Source organism: Phocoena sinus, chromosome 6 (genome assembly GCF_008692025.1).
Source record: "Phocoena sinus isolate mPhoSin1 chromosome 6, mPhoSin1.pri, whole genome shotgun sequence".
Classification (NCBI taxonomy): domain Eukaryota; kingdom Metazoa; phylum Chordata; class Mammalia; order Artiodactyla; family Phocoenidae; genus Phocoena; species Phocoena sinus.
The window spans coordinates 81,718,832-81,745,611 of NC_045768.1; the positions used below are offsets into that span (position 1 = coordinate 81,718,832).

General features: G+C 49.7%; 2 protein-coding genes across 11 annotated transcripts; one reads left to right on the forward strand and one right to left on the reverse strand.

The window, feature by feature from the left end:
* Nucleotides 1-52: 52 nt before the first annotated feature.
* NUDT2 (nudix hydrolase 2) lies at nucleotides 53-10,805 on the forward strand. Of its 4 annotated transcripts, none has more exons than XM_032633796.1 (3): nucleotides 53-146; nucleotides 8,013-8,146; nucleotides 10,205-10,805. In XM_032633796.1, the coding sequence occupies exons 2-3, from the start codon at nucleotides 8,020-8,022 to the stop codon at nucleotides 10,519-10,521; spliced, it is 444 nt and encodes a 147-aa protein (XP_032489687.1). In that variant the 5' UTR covers nucleotides 53-146; nucleotides 8,013-8,019; the 3' UTR covers nucleotides 10,522-10,805. The 4 variants fall into 4 exon arrangements, with proteins under 4 accessions (XP_032489687.1, XP_032489688.1, XP_032489690.1 ...); XM_032633797.1 differs by having other exon boundaries at nucleotides 137-4,521; XM_032633799.1 differs by lacking the exon at nucleotides 53-146 and adding an exon at nucleotides 4,647-4,762.
* Nucleotides 10,806-16,904: 6,099 nt separating this feature from the next.
* Nucleotides 16,905-24,860, reverse strand: MYORG (myogenesis regulating glycosidase (putative)). Of its 7 annotated transcripts, none has more exons than XM_032636292.1 (3): nucleotides 24,788-24,860; nucleotides 19,272-21,321; nucleotides 16,905-17,457 (listed from the first exon to the last, which is right to left on the reverse strand). In XM_032636292.1, the coding sequence occupies exons 2-3, from the start codon at nucleotides 21,229-21,231 to the stop codon at nucleotides 17,342-17,344; spliced, it is 2,076 nt and encodes a 691-aa protein (XP_032492183.1). In that variant the 5' UTR covers nucleotides 21,232-21,321; nucleotides 24,788-24,860; the 3' UTR covers nucleotides 16,905-17,341. The 7 variants fall into 7 exon arrangements, with proteins under 7 accessions (XP_032492183.1, XP_032492177.1, XP_032492176.1 ...); XM_032636286.1 differs by having other exon boundaries at nucleotides 19,272-21,397; nucleotides 24,788-24,854; XM_032636285.1 differs by lacking the exon at nucleotides 24,788-24,860 and adding an exon at nucleotides 24,534-24,666 and having other exon boundaries at nucleotides 19,272-21,397.
* Nucleotides 24,861-26,780: the final 1,920 nt, after the last annotated feature.

Here is a 26,780-nt window from a genome sequence, read left to right on the forward strand (position 1 = left end):
CGAGAGAACCTCACCTTTGAGGCGGGTCCAGAATCCTAACGCCCGGAGCTGTTGGTCGCCCAAAGCGCAATGGAGCTCTCCGGATTGGTCGACGTACCCCAGGTCTCCGTTCAAGGCCCGCCTCCTGCCTGCTTCCACTTCGGAAGGTGAGTAAATCTGAGGGAGGGACCACTGGCTTTAGTTCTCCGCGGCGGAACTGAGGCTCGGAGATATGGGAGTTTGCAGCTGACTAATCTCCCGTCGCTGTAGGGTCAGAGGTGGACGTTCCTTCCTCCAAGCTGGCAGTGGGGCGTGGTTAGGTCAGGCCCCAGGCGCTCGCAGGACCTCAGTTTTTCTGTGTGCGTAGGGAGAAGGGATCAGTGGCCCCGCGAGCTTTGCTTGCCCTCATGCAAGTGGTGATCGGGTGGGTCGTCGGAAGCCCAGAGTTCCGGGTGTAGGGCCCAGCGACCCGAGGTCCATTCCTTCCCCTCCTTGGGCCTCAGTTTTAACATTGTTGTTACCTTTTAAGCCCTGCCTACTTTCCAAAAGAGGTTTTATATTTTCTAATAGCTTCATTTATTGAATGGATAATATCGTGGCAATTATAGCAGAAGTAAAGAAAGTCACACGAGAGTCCCACTACCTAAAAAAATAACTTCCTTTTTCCTTGTTGTAGCTTGGTTTGGACCTTATGTATTTATTATATCTCCTAAGGGGAAAATATATGAATGACAAATTAAAATAAACTGAATGCAATCAGATAGGCAAATGTAGCTAATGTAGAGTCGAGGCTGAGAGCAGTGATGTTGGGAGACAGGCAGATCTGCTTTTGAGTCACTACTCAGACACATGTCTGAGCTGTAATTTCCTTTTTCCTCTTCTGAAAACTGTCAGTAGTGCCTCGTGGGGTTGTTGTGAAGCTTAAGTGAAATAACAAAGGTAAAGCACTTGGCACAATGCCTGACAAGTAGTAACTCTTCCAAAAATGATAGCTATTATCTTCATAATAGAAACAAGCAAATATACTAGCCAATGGAGCCAGCAGATGTACTGTAACTGAGTACCCAATTTAGTTCAAAACTTGTCAGTTAAATAACTAATAATTCAGGAAGCAATACATTCTTCAAAAGAGTGGAATTTCTTCCTAGTAGCTATATCAAGAGGAATTTATCTTGTGGGGCCATCAGGGATATACATGGTGTGATCACCGGTAGTTTTGCAGAAAATGTGAAAATCCATTTCTTGATTCAACTGTCAATAAAAGCTAAGAGCATGCCCTTAAAACATAACATAGAGAAGCTTTCTGATAATCTTGTATGATAACAGGGGTAAGCGTGACTCGTATATTCAGTACGTCTATGTCAGACCCTACATATACATTATTTATTTTAAACTCTACAGCAACCGTGAATAGTAGGTTGTTGTTTCCTTGTTTGTAAGATGAGGAAAATGAGGCCTAGAATAGTTAAGTATTTTGCTCAAAGTAAGACACTGTTAAATTAGGGAGCTAAGTCTCACTGTGAAGCCAGCCATGCTTTTCTGTGTTGTGCCGTGCTGTTTCTGACTGAAAGAGGATGAAAATACTTGGAATACCAGATGTACAAGCAGCTTTACCCAAATGGAGGGAGGTGGGCTGCAGAGATACCTACAGTGGAAGCAAAATCTTTCTCTAACAGGAAATTTCAGCCTTGGGAAATGAAGAGATGGGATGAGGTGATCACTGAACTCTAGACGCATGTGTCCATTTACTTTGTGGGTGGTCTATCGCACTTCAAATTCAACTTGTCCCAAAAAGGAATCATTTGTGTACATTCTACTCCTACTTCTACCTAGTCGCTCAAACCAAATACCTCTCCCTTGGACAGTGAAACAGCAAATAGTGTTGATTTTCTCTTTGAGACCTCTCAAATTCATCCCTTCCTCTCCTTTCTCACTGTGTCTGCCTTAATTTGACTCTGTATCATTTGTCATCTGGACTGTTTGCAACAGGCTTGTACCTGGTTGGCCTCCTTACCTTCTAATTCTTTCTCCACTTTCATTGCTGTCAGAATGTCTCTGTAAAATGTCAACCTAACCATATTACAGCCATGTCCAAAACCAGTCCAAGGCTCCTCATTGCCTATGGGATAGAAACTAAGTTTTATCAATGGCATGTCATCTTGTGCTTGAGGGTCTTTGCTCACACTCCCCCCTTGGCCTGGAGTGCCCCTTGCCACCTTTATTCTGCTTGGTTAACTCCTAGTCATCCCTCAAAATCCTTATGGCGTACCCCTTGACCTAAAGATATCACCCCTTCTTTGCTACATTTACATCTTACACATACCCTTGTGATGCAAAAAACACATTTGGTAACTTGTCTGTTTAAACATCTTCCACTTTCACTAGTATTCAGCTTCCCATCTACTCTTCAATCCTGTTACCACTGCCTGTTGCATGGGACACACTCAACAGACAATAGATGAGCGAATGAATCCTTTCAGGCTCTAGTATTAGAATTCCCCATGTTGGCTTTCCAGAATTGTACAGCAGATGGCACTAATAGGCCATTTAACAGATCTCCTTCACTAGAAATGATTTTTGTCCCAACCTTGTCTGACTTGGCTTCATCCTAGAAGCCAATATTCATGTCATTACAGGTGAAATCTCCTGTTTCCTCCCTCAGCCAAATAGCAAAGATAGCAAGATGACTCAGCAGCTTGGTCTCTGAGAAAAGAGAGTGGCAGATGTCCAGGGAAAGGTGCAGTTGAGGGAACATTTCCTTTGTCAATTTATTCAATTTATGGTAGTTGGGAGCTTTTTTCTTTCTTTCTTTTTAGTTTTATCTTTTTGCTGTTGTTATAAGAGAGAGCTTTATTCAAAGACGGGAGCCTCATTTCTGTCCACTCCTTTCAGAGACACAAAGTTTAGGGGCCTCAGACTACACTTTACCCCTCCAGGGTTGTCTTTGGGTACCAAGACCTTCATCTATACCACCCGCCAACTAAAACCTCTTCTGTGCAAAGGAGTCCAGTTAGACAACTTTAAAATCCTCCATATGAATATAGATCAAAGGGTGGGAATTCTGGAACTGGAAATGATTTTATAAATCATTTTCGTGTCCTCTCTCAGGGCCACTTGTGCCCGAAGTCCTGCTCTTTCACAGTAAGCAAAGCAGTATAAAGGGGAAAAAATACAGATTTTGGAGTTAGACTTACTTGAATTCAAATCTCAGCATTCACAGACCAGCTATGCCTTTGGGCAAGTATTTTAAACTTTCTGAATCTCAGTTTCCACATCGTAAACTGGAGATAATAATGCTTATTGTGAAGAGTTGTCTTGAGCATTAGAAAAGATACACGTGAAGAACCTTGCACAGGGTAGATGCTTAATTGATAACATGGTGGGATGAAATACTGTTTCTGCTAGAGGGATTTTACACTAGGAGGAGCAAGTCGGGGGGTAGGATTTGGAGAGCTCTTTCTGTCTGTAAAGGTACATTTATGAGGGCTTTGGGGGTTGAACTATGCTTGCAGTAGCACTCTGATTAATTTGATGAAAATATTGGAACACAGCACATCAGTATAGCCATTTATCTGTGAATTATTTTTTGGCACCTAAATCCTGAACCTCTTAGGCTGTGAGGGAATTGTATCTATAGAGAAAGCCAAGAGTATTTTTCGTTAGCTTCTGGAACCTTCTGATGACATTGAGGGTTTTTTTGTTCAGGTTTTTTTAACCACCTAAGGCACTTTGCCACTTTTCTGAAGTGTGAATTGCCTGCTGTCAGCCTGGAGTTCTCACCTCCGCAATCCTGGCTGCAGGCATCTTTGCATATTAGACGCTGTGTTCTTTAACCCCTGAGGTTTGAATCCACTCAGAGTTTGTGTGTGCCAGAACGTGTGTGTGTGTGTGTGTGTGTGTATGTGTGTGTGTGTGTGTGTGTGTGTGAGGGAGAGAGAGAGAAATCTGGCTACTTTCAAACCCCAGGACAGTTTCAGCTCCGTGGTCTCCAGAAAAAGGGAAAGCCTCCAACAATAGCTCCATTGACTTTTATGTAAATGGCACTCCTCAGGAAAACACTGGGCTATTTCCCAAAGTCCCAGAACGTACCCTGAACATTTGTTTGAGTGGGAGGTGGGGAGACAGTTCTGTTGAGTCAATGAACATCTGTTGAGAGCTGCTGTGCTGGGTCCCAGGAGACAGCTCATAGTCTGGCTCTTCCCTGCCAGAGGTACAGACAGAGATTTACCATACTAGGCGTGCGTGCTTGTGGTGGCTTTGTACTGTGTCCACTTAGCTGAGCTGGAACCGAGTTTCCCAGGATTCCCTTCCTGTATGGTTCCAGTTGGGGTTGACCTCAAGAAAATTTTGTGCAAAATTTGGAAAACTGAAGTGAAGTAGCAGCCAGTACACTGTGAAGAGCACCGGGCATGGTGGCAGTGCATACCTTTTGACCCTGACCTGCTGGCTCACCTTGGTTGTGCAGGACAGCACCCAGGCCTGCAGCCCCCCAACTCCTGCTGAATCTCCTCCTTCAGCTGCTCAGAGAGTCCTTGGCTAGAGGTACGTTCAGCTCTGTGGCAAAGGGCCCTTGCTTCTCCTGCAACTCACTGGAGTCAGTGAGCTTGGAGACAGTGAACAGAAGTCGATTTGTTCTCACAGGTTCCAGTTCTTTCTCTCCTCCACAGCCAGCTTTCCTTCCCAACCGCTGGCCTCCCGGACTTACAGAGACTTCAGGCCTAACACCAGATGCAGAAGTGACAGAGTTGTGTGGATTTCTCCATCAACTTCCTAATAGGACAAGGTCTAATCCCTATACTAAATTCTTACTATACTGTTGCTCATAGTGTTCTGTTTCTCTTATCAAACCCTACAGTAGAAGATTATTCAAGCCATGTTAAAGGCCCAGAAGATGGAATGATTAGAAGCCCAGGCTTCACAGGAGAGGTGACATCTGAGTTGTTGCTGAAAGGATGAGGAGGTGATTAAATGGATGGGGAAGGAAGGAGAAATTCTAGAGGACAGCTGGCTCAAGCCAAGCAATTGAAGGGCAAATAGGAGTTCTGCCTTTCTGTCCTCTCTGTGGGTGCAGAGCATAGAGAGAAAGTGAGCATCTATCTGATCCTAGCTCTTCTTGTTGCATCAAGATGAACCGTTGGTCAGTCTGCTTCTTAGATGTGGTCACTGCTGAATACTGGTATCTACTGAGATACATTTTTGCTGGGTGCACCCCTGTCAGTAACCTAAGCCTCCTCCCCATAGGAAAATATTGGCCTGCTCCCCTCTCCCCAGTAGTTCCACATGGCCACCCCAGGCCTGTCTTTCTTGGCCCACCCTCCCATGCAGCAACTTTGTTTCCTCATGCTGTATTGGCGATAGCAGTGGTGTGGAGGGAGGACACTGTGCCCACTAGTCTGGGATCCCTAAGCTTATTGAGGGGTTCCAACATCCATTCCATGGGACTCCACTTGAAGCAGGGGCAAGGTGCCCTATACCTATAACTTGCTAATACTTTCTGAGCATCTTGATAGGAAAGCATGGGATCAGGTACCTGTTTCAGCCTAAACCTGGAACCAGTCATTTGAAATCTTGCTTCACGAGTTCTTTGGTGACAGGGTTCCTTCTGGCTTCCAGAATAAGGAACGTTCTCAGCATAAATGGGGAGACCAGGGAAACAGAACACCATATTGAGTAAAAGCCTGATACCAGTTTACATATGAATTTTAAACTCAAAAAGAACCATACTTTACATAGTTATGAGCCATTCTTTTTCCACTGAAAATCTTTTTACAAGCAGCACATTTGACTCTACCTCATTTTTTTAAAGGCCTCATAATCTTCCATCATATAGATGAAATACTGTACTTATTTAACCATTCCCATATTGATGGATATTTGTTTCTGCCCTTTTTTTCTTTTTTGTGTGTGTGTATATCTTAAACATGTATTTGTATATGTCAGTATGCCTAGAATTGGAATTCCTGGGTCTAAGGGAATGTGCATTTTATGTTTTGATAATTATTACCAAATTGTCCTCCTAAGGGGATATGCTAATTTAATCTCCCACCAACAGTAAATGAGCGCACAGACCATTTCAAAAACCCATTTTGAGATTATTTCCAATCCTTAAAAACTCTCATTACAGGTACAGAAAGGTTTGGAAAGGTCACAGTGTTGGGTGTGCTTGGTTTTTTGAGTAAGGAACCACTGTTCTCTAGAGTAACATTACCATCTGTTGGTAGCCCTGAGAACTGCCCTGGAACAGGTTGTGATTTGGGTCTGATTTTTATGCCTTTGACAAATGCAAGCTCATCTTGATTGAGCACCAACAAGGGGGCCATGGAGACCATCAGCGTCTATTCCCGCCACCCTTTTAGCATCAGCTCTGCCACCTATGAGCACCAGCTCCTTCTTTGGCCCTGGAATCTTGGAGATGAGACCCTCCGACTCGGGCCTCTCCCCTGCCTGGGCCACTCTCTCAGAACTCCGCTGCATTTGAGACACCTGGTTTTCTTTCAGTTCTGCTGTCTCACCTTGGAACCTTTGCCCATGCTGTTCCCTCTACCTGGAACACATCTTCTCTCCTCTTTCCCTTTGACAGCTTACCTTCTACTCATCCTTTACTCCTCTGCTCAAACATCCCTTCTTCCAGGAAGCATTCCTTGATCCCTCAGTCAGGGTTAAGTTACCAATCACACATTTCCCCTTTGGAGCACATACCTTATTGGCAATTATTTGTAAATTTGCTTAACTATTTGATTAAAGTCTGCCTCTTCCACTAGAATATAAACTATATTCTATATTCTTGTGAGGGCAAAGGCCAAGCACAGTACTTGGTACATAGTAGGTACTCAATAAATATTTGTCAAGTGAACAAATGGTACAAGTTTTTCTTTTGCAGGGCTTCACATAAAGGATCTTCCATATTTTTTGTTGCTTTGATTACATGTCCTCCTTCAGATGATGAATTCTTTTTTCACTTCTGCAGATATTCCTACTCCCTTCCTGTCTTTTGTTGTTGTTGACATTTTTTTCTGAAATGGAAAAAAGGCTAAATGGAAAAGACTAAAAAAGTCTGTCTTCACTGTATTTCTGATTATAAAAATAATAAATGTTCTCTGTAAATTTTCAAATAATACAGATATATATGGAGCAGAAAATGGAAGTCTCCCCATAATCTCATCCCCCCAGAAAACAAGATTAATGATGTGTATCCTTCAGACATTTTTCTGTGCATAATGAAATGTATTGAGATTACATTCCAAGCACTGTTCTAAAGCACTTTACAAAAGTTAAGTCACGTAATTCTCATAGCCGCTCTTTAGAGTAGAGCTATTGCTATCCTGTCTTACAGCTGTGGAAACAGGCTTAGGAGCTAATCACACAGTGAATAAGTGGCAGAGCCAGAACTTGAACCCAGGCTCCAGGTTCACACTCTTGACTACTCTGCCAGTTCACTTCCGATGGGGTAGGAAAGAGACTTTCTACCATGTGTTCCCCTTTATATTTTGAGTTTTGAACCATGTGAATGTATAACATTCCAAAACGGATAAAAGATTGAAAAAAAATCAATAATAAATTTTTAGTACACTAAGCTACCCTTTCTAAGTGACCCCTCTGAGCCATCAGAAATCACATTGTTGGGGTCTCTTTGCTCCAGAGACTCAGGTTGGAGGCTGAGGGAAATGGGATCGTGAATTTGATGATAATATTGTACTGCATCCCTCCCATTCCCCGCACCTCTCCAGTTTCAGTGGGGTTGCTTCTGAGGATCTCCAGTCTCTACATACACATGCCAGCCCTGTTTTAGCTGGGAGACCTAGAGGAATTGGGATAGAGCTACACTAACAGGTAGGGACCAAGGTCCTGCAGTTACACACAAAGGCCTGTCTCTGACTCCTGGTTTCCCCCCATTGGTTCTCAGCATGCTGCCTCTATAGGTGACGAGGTCACTGTTAGCTGGTCTGTGCTACTCTACAGCACAGAGTGCTGCCCGCCAGTATGGATCTTCCTGTTTTGTGTAACTTCGAACATCTTTTTTGTTACGCCTTCAGATAGACCATGGCCCTGAGAGCATGTGGCTTGATCATCTTCCGAAGATGTCTCATTCCCAAGATGGACAACACTGCAATTGAGTTTCTACTGCTGCAGGCATCAGATGGCATTCATCACTGGACTCCTCCCAAAGGTGTGAGGCCAGAGGGGCGGGCTTCGGGGAAATGCCAAGCACTGTTCAGAAATCCACCCTGCCAGGCACCCTGCTAGGCTTGCTTCCCGGTGATTGTGTAGCAGGAGGGGGTGGGGTGGGCAAGAGCTCTTGATCCTTTCTACATACAAAGTCTCCATGCCAGGCCAGAGAAGAACTGGAAATAGAACTCTGTGGCTGAATTCCAGGGCAGAAGCAAGACCTGGTTTTCTTTCCTTTTTTTTTTTTTTCCTGTTCTCCGCGCCATGCAGCATGTGGGATCTTAGTTCCTGACCAGGGATTGAACCCGTGCCCCCTGCAGTGAAAGCACGGCGTCTTAACCACTGGACTGCCAGGGAAGTCATAACACCTGGTTTTCTTGCATCAGTCACCAGAGCCTCTGTGGTGAACGGCTGGGTAGGGGAAGAGGCACTGGGCTGGGAATTGGGGACCTTGGGGTCAAGTTATTACTGGGCTACAGGTCAGGAGCCCATAGTGAACAGCCCCCAGACAGAAGGGAGCAAGTGGGGTCGGGGAGGGGTGAACAAGACTTCAAGGTTGGAAGAAAACAAGGAAGTGGGAATAGGAAATAAAATTTGCACATTCAAGTTTCACTGAGGAGAAACAAGGTGAAAAAAAAAGTGTCACAGATTCTATGAATAGGAATATTCACACTTGCCTCCTGATCACCAGAGTCACACTGCACGGTCCCTCTCGCTGAAAGATTTCAAAGGACCTCTCTGAATTTTTCCCTGCTTGGGCCTGGGGGAGAAGTTACCCTGTTAACACCGATGGGCAGAGTGCTGAATAGATGCTGCTGGGCAGGGTGTGCTCAGAGACTCCCACACAGTTCTGAGGGAAGGTCGGGCATCCTGGATCAGCGTCACCTGTCTCACCACCAGCATCCCTCCCTCCTTCCTCCCCTGGTGCATTACCTACCTGTCTTTGTGTCCATGGCTATACGAGGTGCTATACAGAGAAAATTCCCTAGCAGCCATGAACGAAAATGGGCTTTTAAGTCCAAGCTCCTGGCTGCTTTCTGTGGGAGCTGTGCAGCAGCAGCTGACTCAGGGCAGTGCTCTGAGGACCCCTGGGAAGGAGGAGGCTAGGATGTAGCCCTGTCTTTGAACTAAGAAGAGAACAGCTAAGAATTCCTGCTCTCTATGAGCTCCTAAACCAGGAGGCCCCCAGCAACTTGCTGGAGCCATGTGTTGACCGAGGCTGCCAGACCCCTCTCAGGCCTTCTTGGCACCCCCTGGGCAAGCTGAGAATTTTCAGGGAGGGCTTGAGGCAAAGCTGAGGGCTGCTCCCAGTCTGCAGAGCTTCAAGTTCTCTTACAACAGTTTCTTGGCAGTTGTCTGATTGGGTTTGGGCCTTGCCAACTAATTTTCTTAGAACTGGCTCTCAGCTTGTCCTTAGTCTAAGTTCCCATCAGGACCTTCCCTATGAAACTGGAATCTGGCCTTGCTCAATTAGAAAGATGAAAACAATTTGGAAGAGCCTTGATAGCTACTTGGAAACAGCTGCTGCCGGTGCCTCGGTGCAGGCTTCAGAGACAGACTGTTGGCCCTGGGGCTTCAGAGACCAACTGCAGACGGTGTTAAGTCTTCACTGTGCATTGTAGGTGAAGTGCTCCCTCTTCAGCCAGCTCCCACCTGGCAAGAAAGGACTGCCCCTCTTTGGGAAAATCACGTTAAGGTGTCCCAGGGAAGGGTCTCCCTGAGAATATGGGATGAAGAGAACTCCAAAGAAAAGTAAAGAAGAGGTCTGAGGGAGGTTGTCTCTCTCACCATCGAAGGGCAGTATTCTAGACCAGACTTGCCAAATATATGTTTTGTTTCACTCTCTGTAGAGAAGATGGGGTGGGGAAGAGGGATTGCCCAGACACCACAGAGCCAGACACTGCCTGCCCTGTACCCCATCCCTAGGCATGTTAGAATATTGCCAAAGCTTAGCAACACCTAGAAAAGTCACCAGAGACCCCAGCTTTAAATCATCTGACCTGGAAAATCCAGCTTTGTTGAAGATTATATCCACCTCCTCTTCTTTTCTCCTAACCAGGCCATGTGGAACCAGGAGAAAGTGACTTGGAAACAGCCCTTCGGGAGGCTCAGGAGGAAGCAGGCATAGAAGCAGACCAGCTGACCATCATTGAGGGATTCAGAAGGGAGCTCAATTATGTGGCCAGGGAGAAGCCTAAAACCGTCATCTACTGGCTGGCGGAGGTAAAGGACTACGACGTGGAGGTCCGTCTCTCCCACGAGCACCAGGCCTATCGCTGGCTGGGGCTGCATGAGGCCTGCCAGTTGGCTCAGTTCAAGGAGATGAAGGCGGTGCTCCAGGAAGGACACCAGTTTCTCTGCTCCACAGTGGTCTGAACTGACCAGATCAGGGTCTTTTGCCTCCGTAGGATCCTTGAGGGCTTCTGAGGTGAACTACCTTTGCTTCCAGGGAAGCCTGTGCTGGTCTTTGGCTCATTATAGCAGATTGCAGACAGGCTGGTAAAATCAGCTGAGGACCCTCAGAGAAGAGCAAGCAAAAATCTCAGCTGGGTGGAAAGGAAGGGAAAGGAGTTTAAAAAAAAAAAAAAAAAAGGCCAAGCCCAGTGAGTGCATCCTTATACTTTATGAATAAACCTCAAGCCGCTTATCTCTCCTTCTAACCTGCTGTATTTATTCCATGGGCTCTTGCCTTGGGTGGGGAGAAAAGCTAGAGTTAATCAGAGCTCTGACCTTAGCTGGAGGGAATCCTGTGTCCAAGCACTGTACCCCTGAGAAGCTGAGGGACGGAGTCAGAATCAGAGAGACCCAACGCTACCGGGTGACTCTCCTGCCTCTGGACCTCCAAGCACCCTCACCCCACCCCACCGGTGTACCTGAGACGTAGTGACTTGTAGCGGACAGGATATACAAGCAAGTGGGACTGGAGCGCAGGAATGGAGTCTGCTATACAATCAGCCCACCGTATCCGTGGATATTGAGGGCCGAAGGTGGGACTCAAACATCCTCAGAATTTGGTATCCTCAGTGGGCCCTCAAACCAATCCTCCGCGGATAACGAAGGACGATTGTACTCGCTAATGTATCATTCCCTGGCACCAGGTACATATGTTATAGGTTCTCAGTAAATATTTCCTAAGGTAATTCGAGACCCAAGGAACATTGGAACAAATCCCCAGTCACAACAGGGAAAGGAAGGACAGGCAACCCTGGGCCATCAGGTCAGTGACACATACACTCCAACCTCCCAGCCCAGTCCTGACTCCCAGGGTCAGCGTGGTTGTCAGCATGACTGAGGCCACTGGCAAGGGGCAGGCCTGAGCCTGGGGGGCTCAGCTGGGCCACCCGGCAGCCCTGTCACTACCCCGTCCATTCCTCGCCTGCCGCTGCCTTCCCCGCCTTTAGCAAGCCCTCATCATTGGCATTTCTCTCTTCCCACCTGCTCCCTTTTTCCACGATTCAACTGTAAGATCCAGAGCTGCAAGAGCTGGGTCTCAGCCCTCTTTCCCCTTGCTACTAGGGCTCAAGGAATGCAGGGCAGGTGTTAGATCCTACAGCCCTTCCAGGAGCTGTTAGCAGCTGGATTCATGTGGATTTCATTAGAGGGTTGTTGCCCAATGAAGTGCAGAAGCTTGGATGGGAAGGGGCATTGGCAAAGGTCAACCTGGATTACCAGGGTCAAGAACAGCCACCCCCAGAGGAAGGAGAGAGAAGTCACCCAGGTCTTCAATCAGGCCTCCAGATGTTTTCAGTCACTGGTTCTCCGTGCGAACAGGATTTTGGAGCACTGCCAGGGACCTGAATGGTTTTGTTCCTCACCCCTCGGAGCAGCACTCCCCTAGGAGGCCTGCTACAGGAAGTTTTTGGAGCTTAGTGCTCTCCTTCCAGGCCAGCAGGGACCACATCCCACTGATTTAATAAGTGCCTGCTGGGCAGTGGTGCCAAACCACAGACTAACAAGGGCTGGCTGGCCCTGTGCACTCAACATGGGAGTCTGTGGAATCTCAAAATGTTAAGACCTCATACATCAGAGTTGGGAGGGACCTGGAAAATGACCTGATTCTGCTGCTCACTTTTTTAGCTGAGGATATTGAGGCTTAAGAAGGTAGATGGCCCTGGCAGTTGCCTATATGTGAGGTCCTTTGAGGATGAGGTGCCAGAGGGAAGACTCTGCCTTAGAATATCTTGTACAGCTTTGGAGTCATTCTTCTGGGACTTACTTACAAAGTTTTCCATTAAAACACAGGTACTTTGGAGAAGGTGGGGCGGCAGGCGGGGAAGCCCATAAACTGCGTTCAGATGTTCACTTTGTAGGATGAATTGACAGAAAGGTGGGACTGGGGCATGTTATGGGCAGTGGATGAGGGAGGGAGAGAGTGGAACTGAGATTAGGATGTAGCAGGTGAGTAGGTTTTGTTGTCATCACCACTTTGCTTTCGGCCACCTGGGCTTGTTCAAGGGCTATAGGGCTAAGACTGCAATTTCCCCTTCAATCTGAGGCCCTCCAAGCTCCAGAGCATCTCCTCCTGGAAGCTTCCCCTAATAACTACTCACCCTATAAACACCATCCTGTCCCACCTACATCCAAAAAGACTTCTCTTGGAATTCCACATGTTTTCCCCACTACCACCTGCACCACCCCAGGGTGAAGAAGCATCTAATGGGGCCACAACTACTGAGCCTGTGCTCTAGAGCCCACAAGCCACAACTACTGAGCCCGTGCACCACAACTACTGAAGCCCGTGTGCCAAGAGCACGTGCTCTGCAACAAGAGAAGCCACTGCAGTGAGAAGCACCGCAACGAAGAGTGGCCCCCCACTCGCCGCAACTAGAGAAAGCCCGCGTGCAGCAACAAAGACCCAACGCAGCCAAAAATAAATAAATAAAACAAATAAATAAATAAAATAAAAAAGAAGCATCTAATGAACTAATCCCCACAAGGGCGGTCTTAAGTTGCCCCCTCCTGGGGGCATTTTTTTTTTTTTTAATATTTGGTTGATTTGGGTCTTCGTTGCTGCACACGGGCTTTCTCTAGTTGCAGCGAACGGGGGCTACTCTTCATTGCGGTGCGCGGGCTTCTCATTGCGGTGGCTTCTCTTGTTGCGGAGCACGGGCTCTAGGTGCGTGGTCTTCAGTAGCTGTGGCGCGTGGGCTCAGCAGTTGTAGCTCGCGGGCTCTAGAGCGCAGGCTCAGTAGTTGTGGCACACGGGCTTTGTTGCTCCGCGACATGTGGGATCTTCCCGGACCAAGGCTCGAACCCGTGTGCCCTGCATCGGCAGGCGGATTCTTAACCACTGCGCCACCAGGGAAGCTCCTGGGGGCATTTGAAAGAGGCTCTGGAAAACCAAAATGCCCTCTTGACACCCAAAAGCAATACCTTACACCCCCACAGTAAGCAGTTGTTTGCTGAATTGAAGACCCAAAGGAATGAAAGTATAAGGGTGGTTTTAATGGTAGAATTTAAATGGAAATGCTCGTGCTGGTGTGGGACCCCAGGTGGGACCCCACGTGTGAGGAGCAGAGGCTGACTTCTCCATCAGTCCAGCCGGTGGCCGAACCTGTCCCTTACCTTCTAGAGGAGGGCCGTTCCAGCCCCGCCGCTGCCCCCTGGAGGTTGTGCTACAGGTTTCCAGGGAGGCTTGCTCTCAGCCTTCTTCCTAACCCTCCCCCTTCACTTCCTTTCCCCTCCTACCCCGCCTCCAGCTCCCCATTGTGTAACAGGAAGTGCTCAGCAAGACCCCCTGAGGAGGGGAAAGGGGGCTATGCAGGGAAAAAACAGCACTAGGATACTGAGTATAGAGGCACAGCCTCTTCCTGTTCTTCAGACTGGGAATCCCCAGGGACAGAGCCTCTTCCTCTTCAGTTTTTCCCCACTCCCCTGACCCCACCCCAGCCAGACTTAGGGCTTGTCTCATAAGGCCAAGAATCCTCCCCTCCCCTAATTGGTGAGGGGCATCAAAAGGTACAAATTTTCAGTTATAAAATGAATAAGTCATGGGGGTGTAATGTACAGCATGGGAACTATAGTTAATAATACTGTAGTGCATATTTCAAAGGTAGGAGAGTGGGTCTTGAACTGTCTCATTACAAGAAAAAAATTTGTTTTTTAACTGTGTATGGTGATGGCTGTTAACTGGACTTACTGTGGTGATCATTTAGCAATATATACAAATATTGAATCATTTATGTTGTATACCTGAAACTAATATAATGTTATGTCACTGACCCCTCAATTAAAAAAAAAAATTCAGTCTCTCTTTTCCCCTATAGTCCATTAAAATGGTAAAGTACATTGAAAACAAATTCTCTCCTCCCCTCAAGCTGCTGGAAAGATCCTTGGACATCATAAAGTAAATGGCCAGCCTGAAGATAAAAGCCATGTTGCTCCTTGGGAGCTGGGGTGTGTACCAGAGAGGGGAGGGTGTCAGCAGAAGTCCCACTGAGTCGGATAATGGCAGGAAAGGTAATCACCCAGTTGCCACTGTGGTTTTCTTCAAGGCTGGGTCTGGGCAGGCCTCCCCTTGCAGGGTTGGGCTGTGCAGCTGTTCCCAGAACAGAAGGTAGTACTTCTTCAAATGCTTTTCAAAATATGCTCATAAGTATGTGTGTGGGGGCAAAACAGAAGCAGAAGTGGATTTAGATCTCCCCTATTCGATATTTGTATATATTGCTAAATGATCACCACAGTAAGTCCAGTTAACAGCCATCACCATATACAGTTATAAAAAAATTATTTTCTTGTAATGAGACCATTCAAGATCCACTCTCCTACCTTTGAAATATGCACTACAGTATTATTAACTATAGCCACCATGCTGTATATTACACCCCACTGACTTATTCATTTTATAACTAAAAATTTGTACCTTTTGACCCCCCTCACCCATTAGGGGAGGGGAGAGAAGGATTTAGATCTTAGAAGTCTTGAACATCAGAGCTTGAATTTTTTCCTAAATGACCTGATTGAATTTCAGAAAGATTTCCTGGGCTGCTATGTGGATTGAATTGAAGGGTTCAAGAGTAGAAAGATTTAGGAGTCCACTGCAATGGTCCAGGCTAGAACTGATAAGATCTGACATGGGGTAGTGGCCAGGGGATGAGAGGTCAACATTGGCCTTGGACTTGAGGAGGAGTGAAGGGACCAGAAATCTTGGTGAGGGGAACCAACAAAAGAAGACTTACTTGCTCTGTAGCCAACCAGGGTGTGGCATACTTTGCCCATATCCGGGGGAACAAGAGCAAAGATCCTCCCAGAAAATTCACATCTTGGTCTGAGAGAGAGGGCTTGGCCAGGGTTTAGCTGATTCAGAGTGCTAAAAGGGAAATGGAGTCAGACTCTTAGGGTACACACAGTCACAGAATGGGGGTGTTAGGCCCCAGTCCCAGATTTCCTGCAGTGGCCACTCAGTCCCTCCCCATTACCTGTGGAGAAGGAAGCTCCCTGTTCCAGCATACCAGCCTCCTCGCCCCCATCCCCAGCCCAGGGGTACAGAAAAGACCAATGGGGAACTCTGGCCACGACAAAGCTACTGGAAGCTCCATGGAGGAGGGGCAGCCCTCCCTCCCCACCCAGATGTACAGAAAAAGAGAGATAAATTTGGAATGTACAAGAGGTGCTGGCAGAGATGGGGGTGTTGGACAAGGCTCTAAGAGAGCAGAGTTTCTGGCAACCTAGCAAACAGGGGTAGAGGTAGCTTCTAGTCCACTTCCCTCCCCTTCCCCATCCCAAGACCAGCTCTTTCTCATGGTTCCTACCATTCCAGCCACTGCTGCCCAACTTCTTGAACCTCTCTTTTTTGTCGTCAGTAGGGGAAGGGGAAACACTTGTTGGCTTAGAATCAGGTCCATTGGGTGACAGCTTCAGAGACACACATTTCAGTGGCTCCCCAGCCTCGGATATGTATAGGCCGGGGCTGGCCCAGGCTGTTGAAAGATGGGTGAAGACTGGGCGGGAGATTCTAGGCTTCTAGATACAGACTACCAGGTTCCAGTCCAGTCTTGGGTACTAATCTTCTGTGTGACTCAGGCCAGTGCCCTCCTCTCTCACTGTTTTAGCTTGTTCATCTGTGCTTTTGTGATTAACAAGGTCAATGGCAGAGGCCAGATTAGAAACCAGATTGCAAGCCAAGGGCTAGTTTGCTGGGATTTGGCCAGTCAAGGGCACTCTTCCCTTTGGCCCTGTCCCAGCACACAGTGAGTGTTCAGTGGGCATCGTGTGTCCCCTCCTCCATCTAAGCTGCCTGCCCTCAATGCCCTTAACATTTTATTTGACTTCACTTCAGATCTTTTCTTTTTTTTAATTGGCCACACAGCATGGCATGTGGGATCTTAGTTCCCCAGCGACCAGGGATCGAACCCGGGCCCCCTGCAGTGGAAGTGCAGAGTCCTAACCACTGGACCTCCAGGGAATTCCATCAATGCCCTTCTAAAGAGTACTCCTCCTCCATGCCAGATGACTTAGGCCTTCCAGATTACTTTACCCAACCTCAACCCCCATGCCATCTCAGCACACACTACTTGGTCCTGGGGTATAGAACTTTATGCAACTATGGAAGTGTTCTATAATCTGCACTGTCTAATATGTGAACCACTAGTCACACATGGCTTTTGAACACTTGAAATGTGGCTAGTGTGCCTGAAGAACTGGATTCTTAATGATGTTTAATTTTAATTAATTTTAAAATTAAATTTAAGAAGCGACATGTGGCTAGAGGCTACCCAATAGGGTACAGTATCAGTTTTAGGCAGAGTTTTTCTTTGTTCCTTGTTTAGAATTAAGAATTGATAGGAGTTACCATTTATTTAACACTCTTTGCCAATTTTTGCATAAGTACTTTACAGACACATCTCAGTGAGTCCTAGAAATTCTATTTTAAAGATGAAGAAACCAAGCCTCGAGAGGTTAGGTCAACTGGCTTCAGAGTGCATAGCAAGTGGAGGGCCATTCAAGTGTGAGTCATGCTCTCCAGCCATTTAGGGAAGTTTCCAGGACCCAGCCTGGGTGCCCTCCTTCTACAGTCACTCCACACACAGCCCATGGCTGTGCACCAGGGCCCAGGGAGGCTCATCACTGAATACTGATCAGTAAATGCTCTTGACAAAAAGGAGAGGGAAGCTAATTCCATTTACTCCCCATCTCCTGGCGACTCCTGGCTCCTGAATTCCACTTCAGATGTCTCTTCTCTTGCCTCTCTCCTGGATCACAGTGTCCCTCGGGTCACAAACTCAGAGTTCAACTGGGTGCTACGTGCAGAGGTCTGGGAAAAGGGTGTCACACGCAGGCCCAGAGGAAGCCAGCTGGGCTGGGAGCTGGGGCCTGGAAAAATCCGTTATTTTTAAACAAGAAAAAAAAAACAAAAACATTGTATTAGCTTTTATTGAGCACCTACTTGTGCTAGGCACCTTATATAAATCTGTGCTTATAATTCCCTTAACAACCTGGGAGGTAGCATTATTATCACCATTTTACATATGAAGAAACTGAGGCTCAGTGAGGTTAAGCAGCTTACAGCTTGCAGATGAGTGGTAGAATCATGGGTGAGTGCTCCTAAACTTTCATTAGCATAGCATTCTTCACACTGAGAAAATAAAGGGGGTGGAGGAGTGGGCAAAGAGGTGCATTCTCTAGGGGGTGAGGGACTGATTCTGCTGTCCAAGCCATTAAGGGAAGCTGACCCCTGCCCTGTTTCCCACCTCCCTCATCTGGCAAGCCACTCCTTCCCCAGACTCAGCTGCAAAGTCAGGAGAAACTCACTCTGGCTGAGGGTGCTTTTCTTAGAAAGGGAAAAGAGCTAAAATAAAAGACCTTACCCTGTATGTATATCTGTAGGTGGCGATGTGCGCGGTAGTTTTTGTGCTAAAGCACACCACTACCAGAATAAGAACATCGCTCCCTCCCCCTATTTTTTTCTATTTCTGGCTGCACCCCCACTTGTGGGGTTCCCAGACCAGGGATCGAACCTGTGCCCCCTGCAATGGAAGCACAGAGTCCTAACCACTGGACTGCCAGGGAAGTCCCTAACATCACTCCCTTTTAAGCCACACCTCACGTGTGCAGAGTGAGGCAGCTGAGGAATCTGGAAAGGACTGTTTATTTCCTACTAGAGTCCCAGAGACATCACCTAGGAAGGGACCAAATCAACAATCAAAACCTCAAATTTGCTCCCTGCCCTCTCCCTCCAGGCTTAAGCAGCCTCCCAGGTACTGCACCAAGGACATATGGTGCCCCTCTCTCTCTCTCTCTCTCTCACACACACACACACACACACACACACATTCTTGAGTTAAGGCATCAAGTCTGGCCTGCATGGCTTTGCAAGTCTTTGCCCATCAGGCAGTGGCCCTGGCCCAGGGCTGAACCATGTGTGTACACAGATGCATAAGTGCAGTGTTAGGAGCTCTTCACAAATGAGGGACAATGATGATGGCTCTGTGCTAAGCTTACTCCACCTGTCCTTTGGGAGGGGACCTCCTGCCTCCTTGTCAGTTGGCCAAGTACCTCTGTCTCTTCTCGCCAGCTGGGGTGGGACCAGGTCAGCCACAGGTCAGGCCAGTGCTGGGGACTCAGGACCTGGCTTCCAACACTGAAAATGTGCCCTTTCTAAGTGTGGCTGGGGGCTATTTTGGGACCTTAAAGAGGATCAAGTCACCACCTCAGAAGGACAAAGATGGCCACTCAGGCCAGGATGGAGGGTGAGGTTTCTCTCTGTGCTTTTAAAACCCAACCGTGTTTAACAGGAAGAGAGCTGACCTTTTTCCTCTGTGCTCTCTTGCCCCCAGCCCAGGAAAGAGGTTTCTGTAGACTGGAGTGAGTATGGAGAGAAAGAGGGCCGTTAGGATTGCGCACTGGAGTAGGAGGTTGCTTTAGCATCTTCTCCCCTGGACCTACAGGAGCTGGTTCCAGCACATTTACTTCAGTACCCACTTAGTGGGTGGTACAGAGGTGGGGACTTCCTGGGGATACCCGGTGTGGCTGCGATGCAGGGTTAGAGGCCTACATGAAGACTGGGGTTAGGGCTGTGGGGTTTCTGGGTCCTGGGCTGGGTCAGGATGCCCAGATGAAGTAGGCGACCTCGTCCAGGTCAACGGGGTAATCCGTGAGTAGCACTGGCGTCTTGTCGAAAAGCTCACCCTTATAGCTGCGCCACTTGCCTGCGGGCAGGTAGACGTCCCGCTCCTGCTTGCCTGGCTCCAGTACCGGCGCCACAAGCAGCGTGTCTCCGATAAGGAACTGTGAGTCGATGCGGTGCGCCGTCTCGTCGCCGGGCGCGATCCACCAGAGGGGGCGCACGATGGGATCTCCCGTGTCAGTGACCTCACCAGCCAGCTCAAGCAACAGCGGCGCCACGAGGGAGGCCCTCAGTGCAGTGAACTTGTGCGCGATGGCCACCACTTCGGCGTCGTACCGCCAGGGTGGAACGGAGAACTGCATAGCTGGCATGAAGGCGGCCACTTCCAGCCAGCGCACGTAGAGCTCGCGCTCAGGCACATCGCCGCCGCTAACTGTGCGCTCAGACACAGCGTTGCCACCCACCATATCGGGCAGGATGAACGGGTAGCCCAGCATGCTGACAGTGAGCACGGCGGGGATGAGCGAGCGCAGCCCCAGATCGTAGCCCCACACCGAGTCGCGGTCCACCAGGCGGAAGAAGCACGAGATGTTCTGTGACTGGTAGCCCACACGGACCTCGGCCAGTGAGAAGAACGGCAGCGCCATCTCTGTGTAGCGCCGGCTCCATATGTTGGGGTCAGACAGCGGCCTGTAGGTGCTGAAATCCCGCGGCAAATAGCTGACCTCTCCAGCGTCGAACTTGAAGGAGGCCACGGCGTAGCGCGAACGCAGTTGCCGCAGATGCCCCTGAAACCAGTCGCGGGCCTCCGGGCGCGTGAAGTCGAGCACGGCGCCGATGCCATTCCACCAGCGCACGAGAGCAGGCAGCCGGCCCGTGGGTTCACGCACAAACAGCTCGCGCTCCACGCCTTCGCCAAAGCACGATGAGTTGTAGTTGACAAACGGGTGCACCCAGAGCGTGACGCGAAAGCCAGCGTCGCGCAGGCGGCGGAACATGTCGCTGGCGTTGGGAAACTTGGTCTTATCGAAGTCGAAGTCGCCATAGGCAGGCGTGTACATGTCGTCGATTTCCAGATGGCTGCTGTTGAAGCGGTGCTGGCGGATCTGCTGAGCGAAACGCTGCACCTTGTCCTGGTCCACCGAGCGCCCGTACAGCACCCACGTGGACCAGATGGGGTCCCGGAAGGCCTCAGGCGCTGGCACCCTCGATGGCTTGTTGAAATAGCGCCGCACCATGTACTTGTGGATGGAAGTGACATCGGAGCCGACGCACACGCGGTAGCTGAGCTCGGGTGCAGCAGCGCGGCCGGCGGGCGGCTTGTATGGCGTGTCGTGGTAGCGTGCCTGCAGCCGCAGAGAGCGCTCCGTGCTGTTCCAGCCCAGGTGGAAGGGCACTGAGTCGTTGACCTTGATGGCAGCCGCGCGTGACGACAGCCAGTAGCGCTCGAGGATGCCTCCAAATGCGGCGTCGGAGGAGTAGACGTCGCTGGTGACGAAGGGCTGAGGCTCCTGCTGGCCGTCCAGGCGGATGGGCCAGTGCTGGGTCTTCATCTCCGCGCCGCCGTACCAGTGCGCCCCCGCGTCGCCCAGGAACATGGCGTGCTCCACCGCGTGCCCCGGCGCCGCCTCCTCCCAGCGCACGCGGTAGCACATGACCGTGTCCTTGGGCCGCACAGTCTGGATGAAGAAGTGCAGCGTGCGCCCATCCGCTGTGCGAGAGCAGCCGAGCCGGGCGCCATCGCGGCTGCAGGAATCGAGGTCCAATGCGCCCGAGCGGAAGGCCAGGCGGAAGACCTGCTCGCCCTTCTGGTTGCGAATGGAGAAGCCGCCGCGGTTGAGGTCCAGCAGCTCGGCGCGCAGGCGTTCCGCCTTGCGTAGAGAGGCGGTGTAATAGCACCAGGCCACCACCGCGGCCAACACCAGTAGCAGCCCCAGCACTGCGGAGCCCAGCAGCGGCTTCAGCTCTTTGGACGGCTTGGGCTTGGTAGGCGAGAAGCTGTCAGGCAAGAAGGTGTACATGGTTGCAGCTGCGACGGCCTCGGGGCTCTTACGACCTGTGTGGCTCCCAGGGTGGCGGCGGGGGTAGGCCTGGCTCTTTTCCTGAAGATTCTGGGACATCAGCCCCCAGTTAGGGAAGGAGCAGGCAGTGGGGCCACCCGACAAAGCCCATCTGAACTTGGCCTGCCTGAGTCAGGAAGGGGAAGAGAGAGGTGGAACTGAGCTTTCTCATTCCATAGTATTTACATTTGCTGCCGCAAGAAAGAAGTGTATATTTTGGGAAAGTGTATACTGGGACGTAAGGGCTTTACTCTTACCAGGTCGTTCTGTCTGCATTTTACCTACCCTTTCTCATGGGCCCCACTGCTTGTCAAAATTAGGACGCTGAAGGGGAGGGGCAGATGATATTCATCACCATTTTCCTGCTGGAGGAACAAACCCAGACAGGGTCAGGGAGCTGTCCAGGATCACAGAATTAATCAGGTCTCCTTGGATCACACATGGGGGCAGTTCAGGCTGAAGAGAAGGGGAGGAATCTGGAGAGGGCCTGGTTTCCCAGAGATGTGGCCATGGTGGGAGAGGGGGGATAAGCAAGCCAGCTCCTTAAGACCTTTGACACAGCAGGAGGCTGGCTTCCCTGTGCGGGGAGTGGGAGAGGAGAGAGAAAGGGGAACAGTTCAGGCATGGAATTTAATCTTGAGTCAGAAGCCATATTAAATCTGGAGATTAGAGAAGATACTCAAAGCCAGACTCAGTCCAAGGGCCTGGTTTGGAGGGGGGGCGAGGTTGGGTTTGGACTTTAGGACTGGGGTCAGGAGCCTAGCATGGGGGCTTGGTGGCTTCTCACATTTCCCTCTCTTTGCTCTCAAACTCCATTCTGCTCTCAGCCATCAGGATCACCAAGTCTATTTCCCTGCCCACCTTCCTGCTCTGCTCCCAGCACCACATCTGTGGGCCAGCTACCTTCTGGCTTTGTCTCTAGCACTCACCCACTGTCCTGTTTGCCCCTATCCTAGTTAGAGCACTGTCATTTCTCCCCTGTATCGTTGCAACACTTCCCCGATAGGCCTCCCTGCTTTCAACTTGTTTTCCTCCAATGCCTTCTGCTCACAGCAACTATAGTGATCTTTCTAAAACACTTATCAGATTACATCTCTCCCTAGTTTAGGGAGCTGCTCATGACCCCCATGATGAAGTTCAGAAGTGTAAGCTTTGCAAATTGAAGTTCAAGGCAAACATGGTCTCATCTGTCCTTCTGATTCCATTTTCAGCCAAGCCTATCCTATGACTACCAAGCTCTGTTCTTTCCTAACCTCAGTCCTCAGCCACCTGCTTTAGGAAATTTTACCCACCCATCTTGGGCCAACTTCTCTCCCCCACCTACCAGCTCTCTGGCAATCAGACACCCCCTACTACACAATCCACTCTTATATACTGTATGCTAAAGATTCAGATATGACTACAGAGAAACACAGACTTGGGAGGAGGTGTGTGTCCAAACCTGCTGTTCAAGGCTACTGACCCTTCCTGTCTCAGCCCTCAGGGCAGAGTCCAGCAAAGAAATAGCACCAGCCACGTGCATACACAGACATACACTGCCAGCCTGTCGGCTGCCCATCTGCTCCAGCTGGAGGGAAGGAGAGAGGGAGACTGGCAAACAGTAATTAGACTCCTCCCAGATGCCAGTCCCCAGCAATTTCCAAGGAGACACCAGAACTGCTCAGCGTTCTCACTTCCCCCACCTCTCCCATGAAGAGATTATCAAGAATGCCAGGTGCCAGGTGCAGATTGGAATTTTTATCCCAGATGTCAACATACAGCTCCCCATAATGCCCCCCCCCACCCCAGTGAGGTTCTATCTCAGTGCCTTATTCTCTGAGCTCCCTCCCCCAACTCCCTAAACTGGTCAGTTCCAGCTGGTCTAGAACAGCCTCTTATTCCCTTCCTCTCATCCCATACAACTTAGCCTTCAAAATTCCCCTAACCTACTATGGACTTCCCTTCCTGTAGGTATAGGCTGGAAAAGCCTTCCTGGGAAATGTAGGCATAGCCTTTAGCTGATGCCCTTAAGCTAAGCAGGACCCAAAGAAGGCCTTAGGTGGCCCAGGCCAGACCTGCTGTACATTTATATTCAATTCATTCGAGACAACCAAGGCCCCATTCTGGGCACTAAGGGAATAGGGAGAAAGGGTCCATATCTGAGTAGGACAGAGACTGCTCATCCTCAAAACTTTCATATTAAGTCAGTCTATCTCATGACCCCTGGAGGCATGGCCAGCCCACCAAGGTGACCTCAAAAGCCTTTTCAAACACTTAGTTCTTGAGAATTTTTACTTTCTAGGGTTCTGAGGTTCTTTGATGAAGGACAAAAACCCAGAGGCCCTCTGTTGGTCTCCCTAATGCCACCATGGCATCCAACCCTAACAATAATGCTGAATAGGAGGCACAGCTGCAGTGCCCATTTTATAGATGAGGAAACAGTGGCCCAAACAGAAAAAGGAACTTGTTTGAAGTCACTTAGGTAGCAGGGTTGCCTGAATCCAAAATCCCAGCTTAACCCTGACAGGGAGCTAATGGTCTGACTGGCTATCTGAATGCAGAAGAGAAAAGGAGCTTTGTGGCCAAGAGGGTGGGACAGGCTTCCATCAGGGGGCTGTGGGCATGGTGAGGCCTGTATTCCCAAGGGCTGGTGCTGCTACTTGCCCCAGGAAGGCTTCTTGGGGATGGGAAGTGGCGATTTTAATAGCATCTGGTACAGGGGCTGTGGGGGAGGAAGTGTGGTTCTGGTGTTAACGGTGGCGCTAGAGATCCCTGTAATCTGCCGCCTCCACCATCTGGCCAGCCACAGGCTAACGCTGGCAGGTAGGGTTTGCCCTAGCCAAGCCTCTCCCCACTTGACAGTCAACCTCAGTGTTGGCTTCCAGCCCCTAGCCATGTCTAAGGGGGAGGGTTGGGCCTAGCCAACTAGGCCATTCCACGTTGGGTCCTTTGTCCAACACAATTCCCAGGGGTAGGGTGGGGGGTGGAAATGCCAAAGGCAACTCTATCCGGGCCCTCTCCCCGTCCTGCCCAGCGAGCGGATCCGGGGGTATAGAGTGACTGAGCCTACAGCCTGGAATACTCTACACCCACTCCCAGCGCTGCAGCTATAATGTCCGAAAAGGACAGACTGAGGTCAAGAGGGCGGTCGCCCGCTGGGAACCGCGGCTGAAGAAGGGGCCCAGGTGTCCAGGCTCGCGCCACCTACTCATCTGTAGGAGCGAAAGTTCACGAAATATTTTCCGTCAGCAACCCCCCAAGGTCTTCCCGCTGGGCGCACTCACGGAAGTGACCCCAGAAGTGGGGGTGAATGGAGGCTCCTGCAGATCCCCTCCAAGTTAGCCGAAGTTGAGCTGCCACGGTGCGGCGCGGGGCGCTGCCTAGCTGGGAACAGCTGAGGCCGTCCTCGAGCCCCGCCCCCTGGCTGCTCGGCCTCGCCTCAGTCATTCGGTCTCGTCAAGTCTCGGAGTCCAGCTCCGCCCCTGGCGCCCGACCATCCTCCCACATTGTCACGCGCACTTGAGGTCACGCCCCTTACCTCCCACCTTCCTCTTCTGTTCTGTGCCCAGCTCCTGGCAGCTCAGGCCCACCGCCAGCCCGGTGCCTCCCGGTTCCGCCCCCCGCGTGCAGGCCCGCCCCCTCTGGACCATTGCTTACCCGCACGCGGGCGGGTTCTTCCCCAGGTCTGCTGGGAACTGTAGTTCTGGAGGGAGGTGCAGCTGTCGAATGTTAGGGTTCTCGCACCTGTCGGCTAAATTTGGGATGTGTATGAGAAGGAGCGAGCCGCAGGGTAAAGGGACAGAGTTGGCCCTTGGGATTCCTTTTCCTCCAGATTTGGGGAGGTTGAGGCCGTCTCGGTATAACGCTCTCATTAGCTCTTTTCCCATATGGAAAAAGGGTAGCGGAATTCTGGGAGGATCTCAGCGGTTCAGTGCAGGTCGGATCCAATCAAGGACCCCACGGAGTGGAGCCTAGTTCCATCAGCCGGGAGGCCCAAGATGTCAGCTCCCACCGGATCAGACCAGCAGTGCCTGAGATCAGGGACTGAGAAGACCGGATTCTGCTCCGTATTTTGCAGTCTTCCCCCACCCACTCCCCTTGGTGGCAGCCCTTAGAAGTGCCCCTGCTGCGAGGAGCTGGGCGTGCCCCGCTATACACCTGCACCCAGGAGGAATGGGTGCAAAAATACTGAAGATCCTAGAGGCTCCAGAACACCCCACCGCTTGCTCCCTGAGGGACAGAGAAACAGGGCTTTTTTTTTTTTTGCTGCGTTGGGTCTTCATTGCAGCACGTGGGCTTTCTCTAGTTGCAGCGAGTGGGGGCTACTCTTCGTTGCGGTGTGCGGGCTTCTCATTGCGGTGGCTTCTCGTGTTGCGGAGCACAGGCTCTAGGCACGCAGGCTTCAGTAGTTGTGGCGCACGGGCTTAGTTGCTCTGTGGCATGTGGGATCTTCCTGGACCAGCGATTGAACTCATGTCCCCTGCATTGGCAGGCGGATTCTTAACCACTTAGCCACCAGGGAAGTCCCCCAGGGCTTTATTTTGTTTGTTTGTTTTTTAGTTTTTTAATTTAATTTTATTTATTTTTTTATACAACAGGTTCTTATTAGTCATCAATTTTATACACATCAGTGTATACATGTCAATCCCAATTGCCCAATTCATCACACCACCATCCCCACCCCCCCACGGCTTTCCCCCCTTGATGTCCATACGTTTGTTCTCTACATCTGTGTCTCAACTTCTGCCCTGCAAACCGGTTCACCTGTACCATTTTTCTAGGTTCCACATACATGCGTTAATATACGATATTTGTTTTTCTCTTTCTGACTTACTTCACTCTGTATGACAGTCTCTAGATCCATCCACGTCTCAACAAATGACTCAACTTCGTTCCTTTTTATGGCTGAGTAATATTCCATTGTATATATGTACCACAACTTCTTTATCCACTCATCTGTCGATGGGCATTTAGGTTGCTTCCATGACCTGGCTATTGTAAATAGTGCTGCAATGAACATTGGGGCTGCATGTGTCTTTTTGAATTATGGTTTTCTCTGGGTATGTGCCCAGTAGTGGGATTGCTGGGTCATATGGTAGTTCTATTTTTCGTTTTTTAAGGCACCTCCATACTGTTCTCCATAGTGGCTGTATCAATTTACATTCCCACCAACAGTGCAAAAGCATTCCCTTTTCTCCACACCCTCTCCAGCATTTGTTGTTTGTAGACTTTCTGATGATGCAGGGCTTTGTTTTGTAATTTCTTGATCATGAAACCCTCCAAAATTGTTTTGGACCTCTTGGACTTGGGTGGGGGAGGGCAGCAAGGGTATCTGAACATGGACTTCGGAGTCGCTGTGATGGAGACTCTGGGAACAGAGATCAAGAGCTTTGAGTATAGGGACGTGGCTCTGACTGCAGGATGGGCGATTCTGGGTCCACTGGATAATGGGGGTGAAGGGACATCTAGGTTTGGGGGATATTGGGGAAATGGCAGCTGTGGGGCCCTCATAGGCTGGGAGGTAGATGGGC

Excerpts from the sequence above, each read along its gene's own strand:
- NUDT2 (XM_032633796.1), top strand. The coding sequence starts at position 8,020 with ATGGCCCTGAGAGCATGTGGCTTGATCATCTTCCGAAGATGTCTCATT. Across the intron at positions 8,147-10,204 it reads TCACTGGACTCCTCCCAAAG|GCCATGTGGAACCAGGAGAA; the intron begins GTGTGAGGCCAG and ends TCTCCTAACCAG.
- MYORG (XM_032636286.1), bottom strand. The coding sequence starts at position 21,330 with ATGTCCCAGAATCTTCAGGAAAAGAGCCAGGCCTACCCCCGCCGCCAC. Across the intron at positions 17,458-19,271 it reads CAAGTGGCGCAGCTATAAGG|GCCCCAGCTCCCAGCCCAGC; the intron begins GTGAGCTTTTCG and ends GGATTTTTCCAG.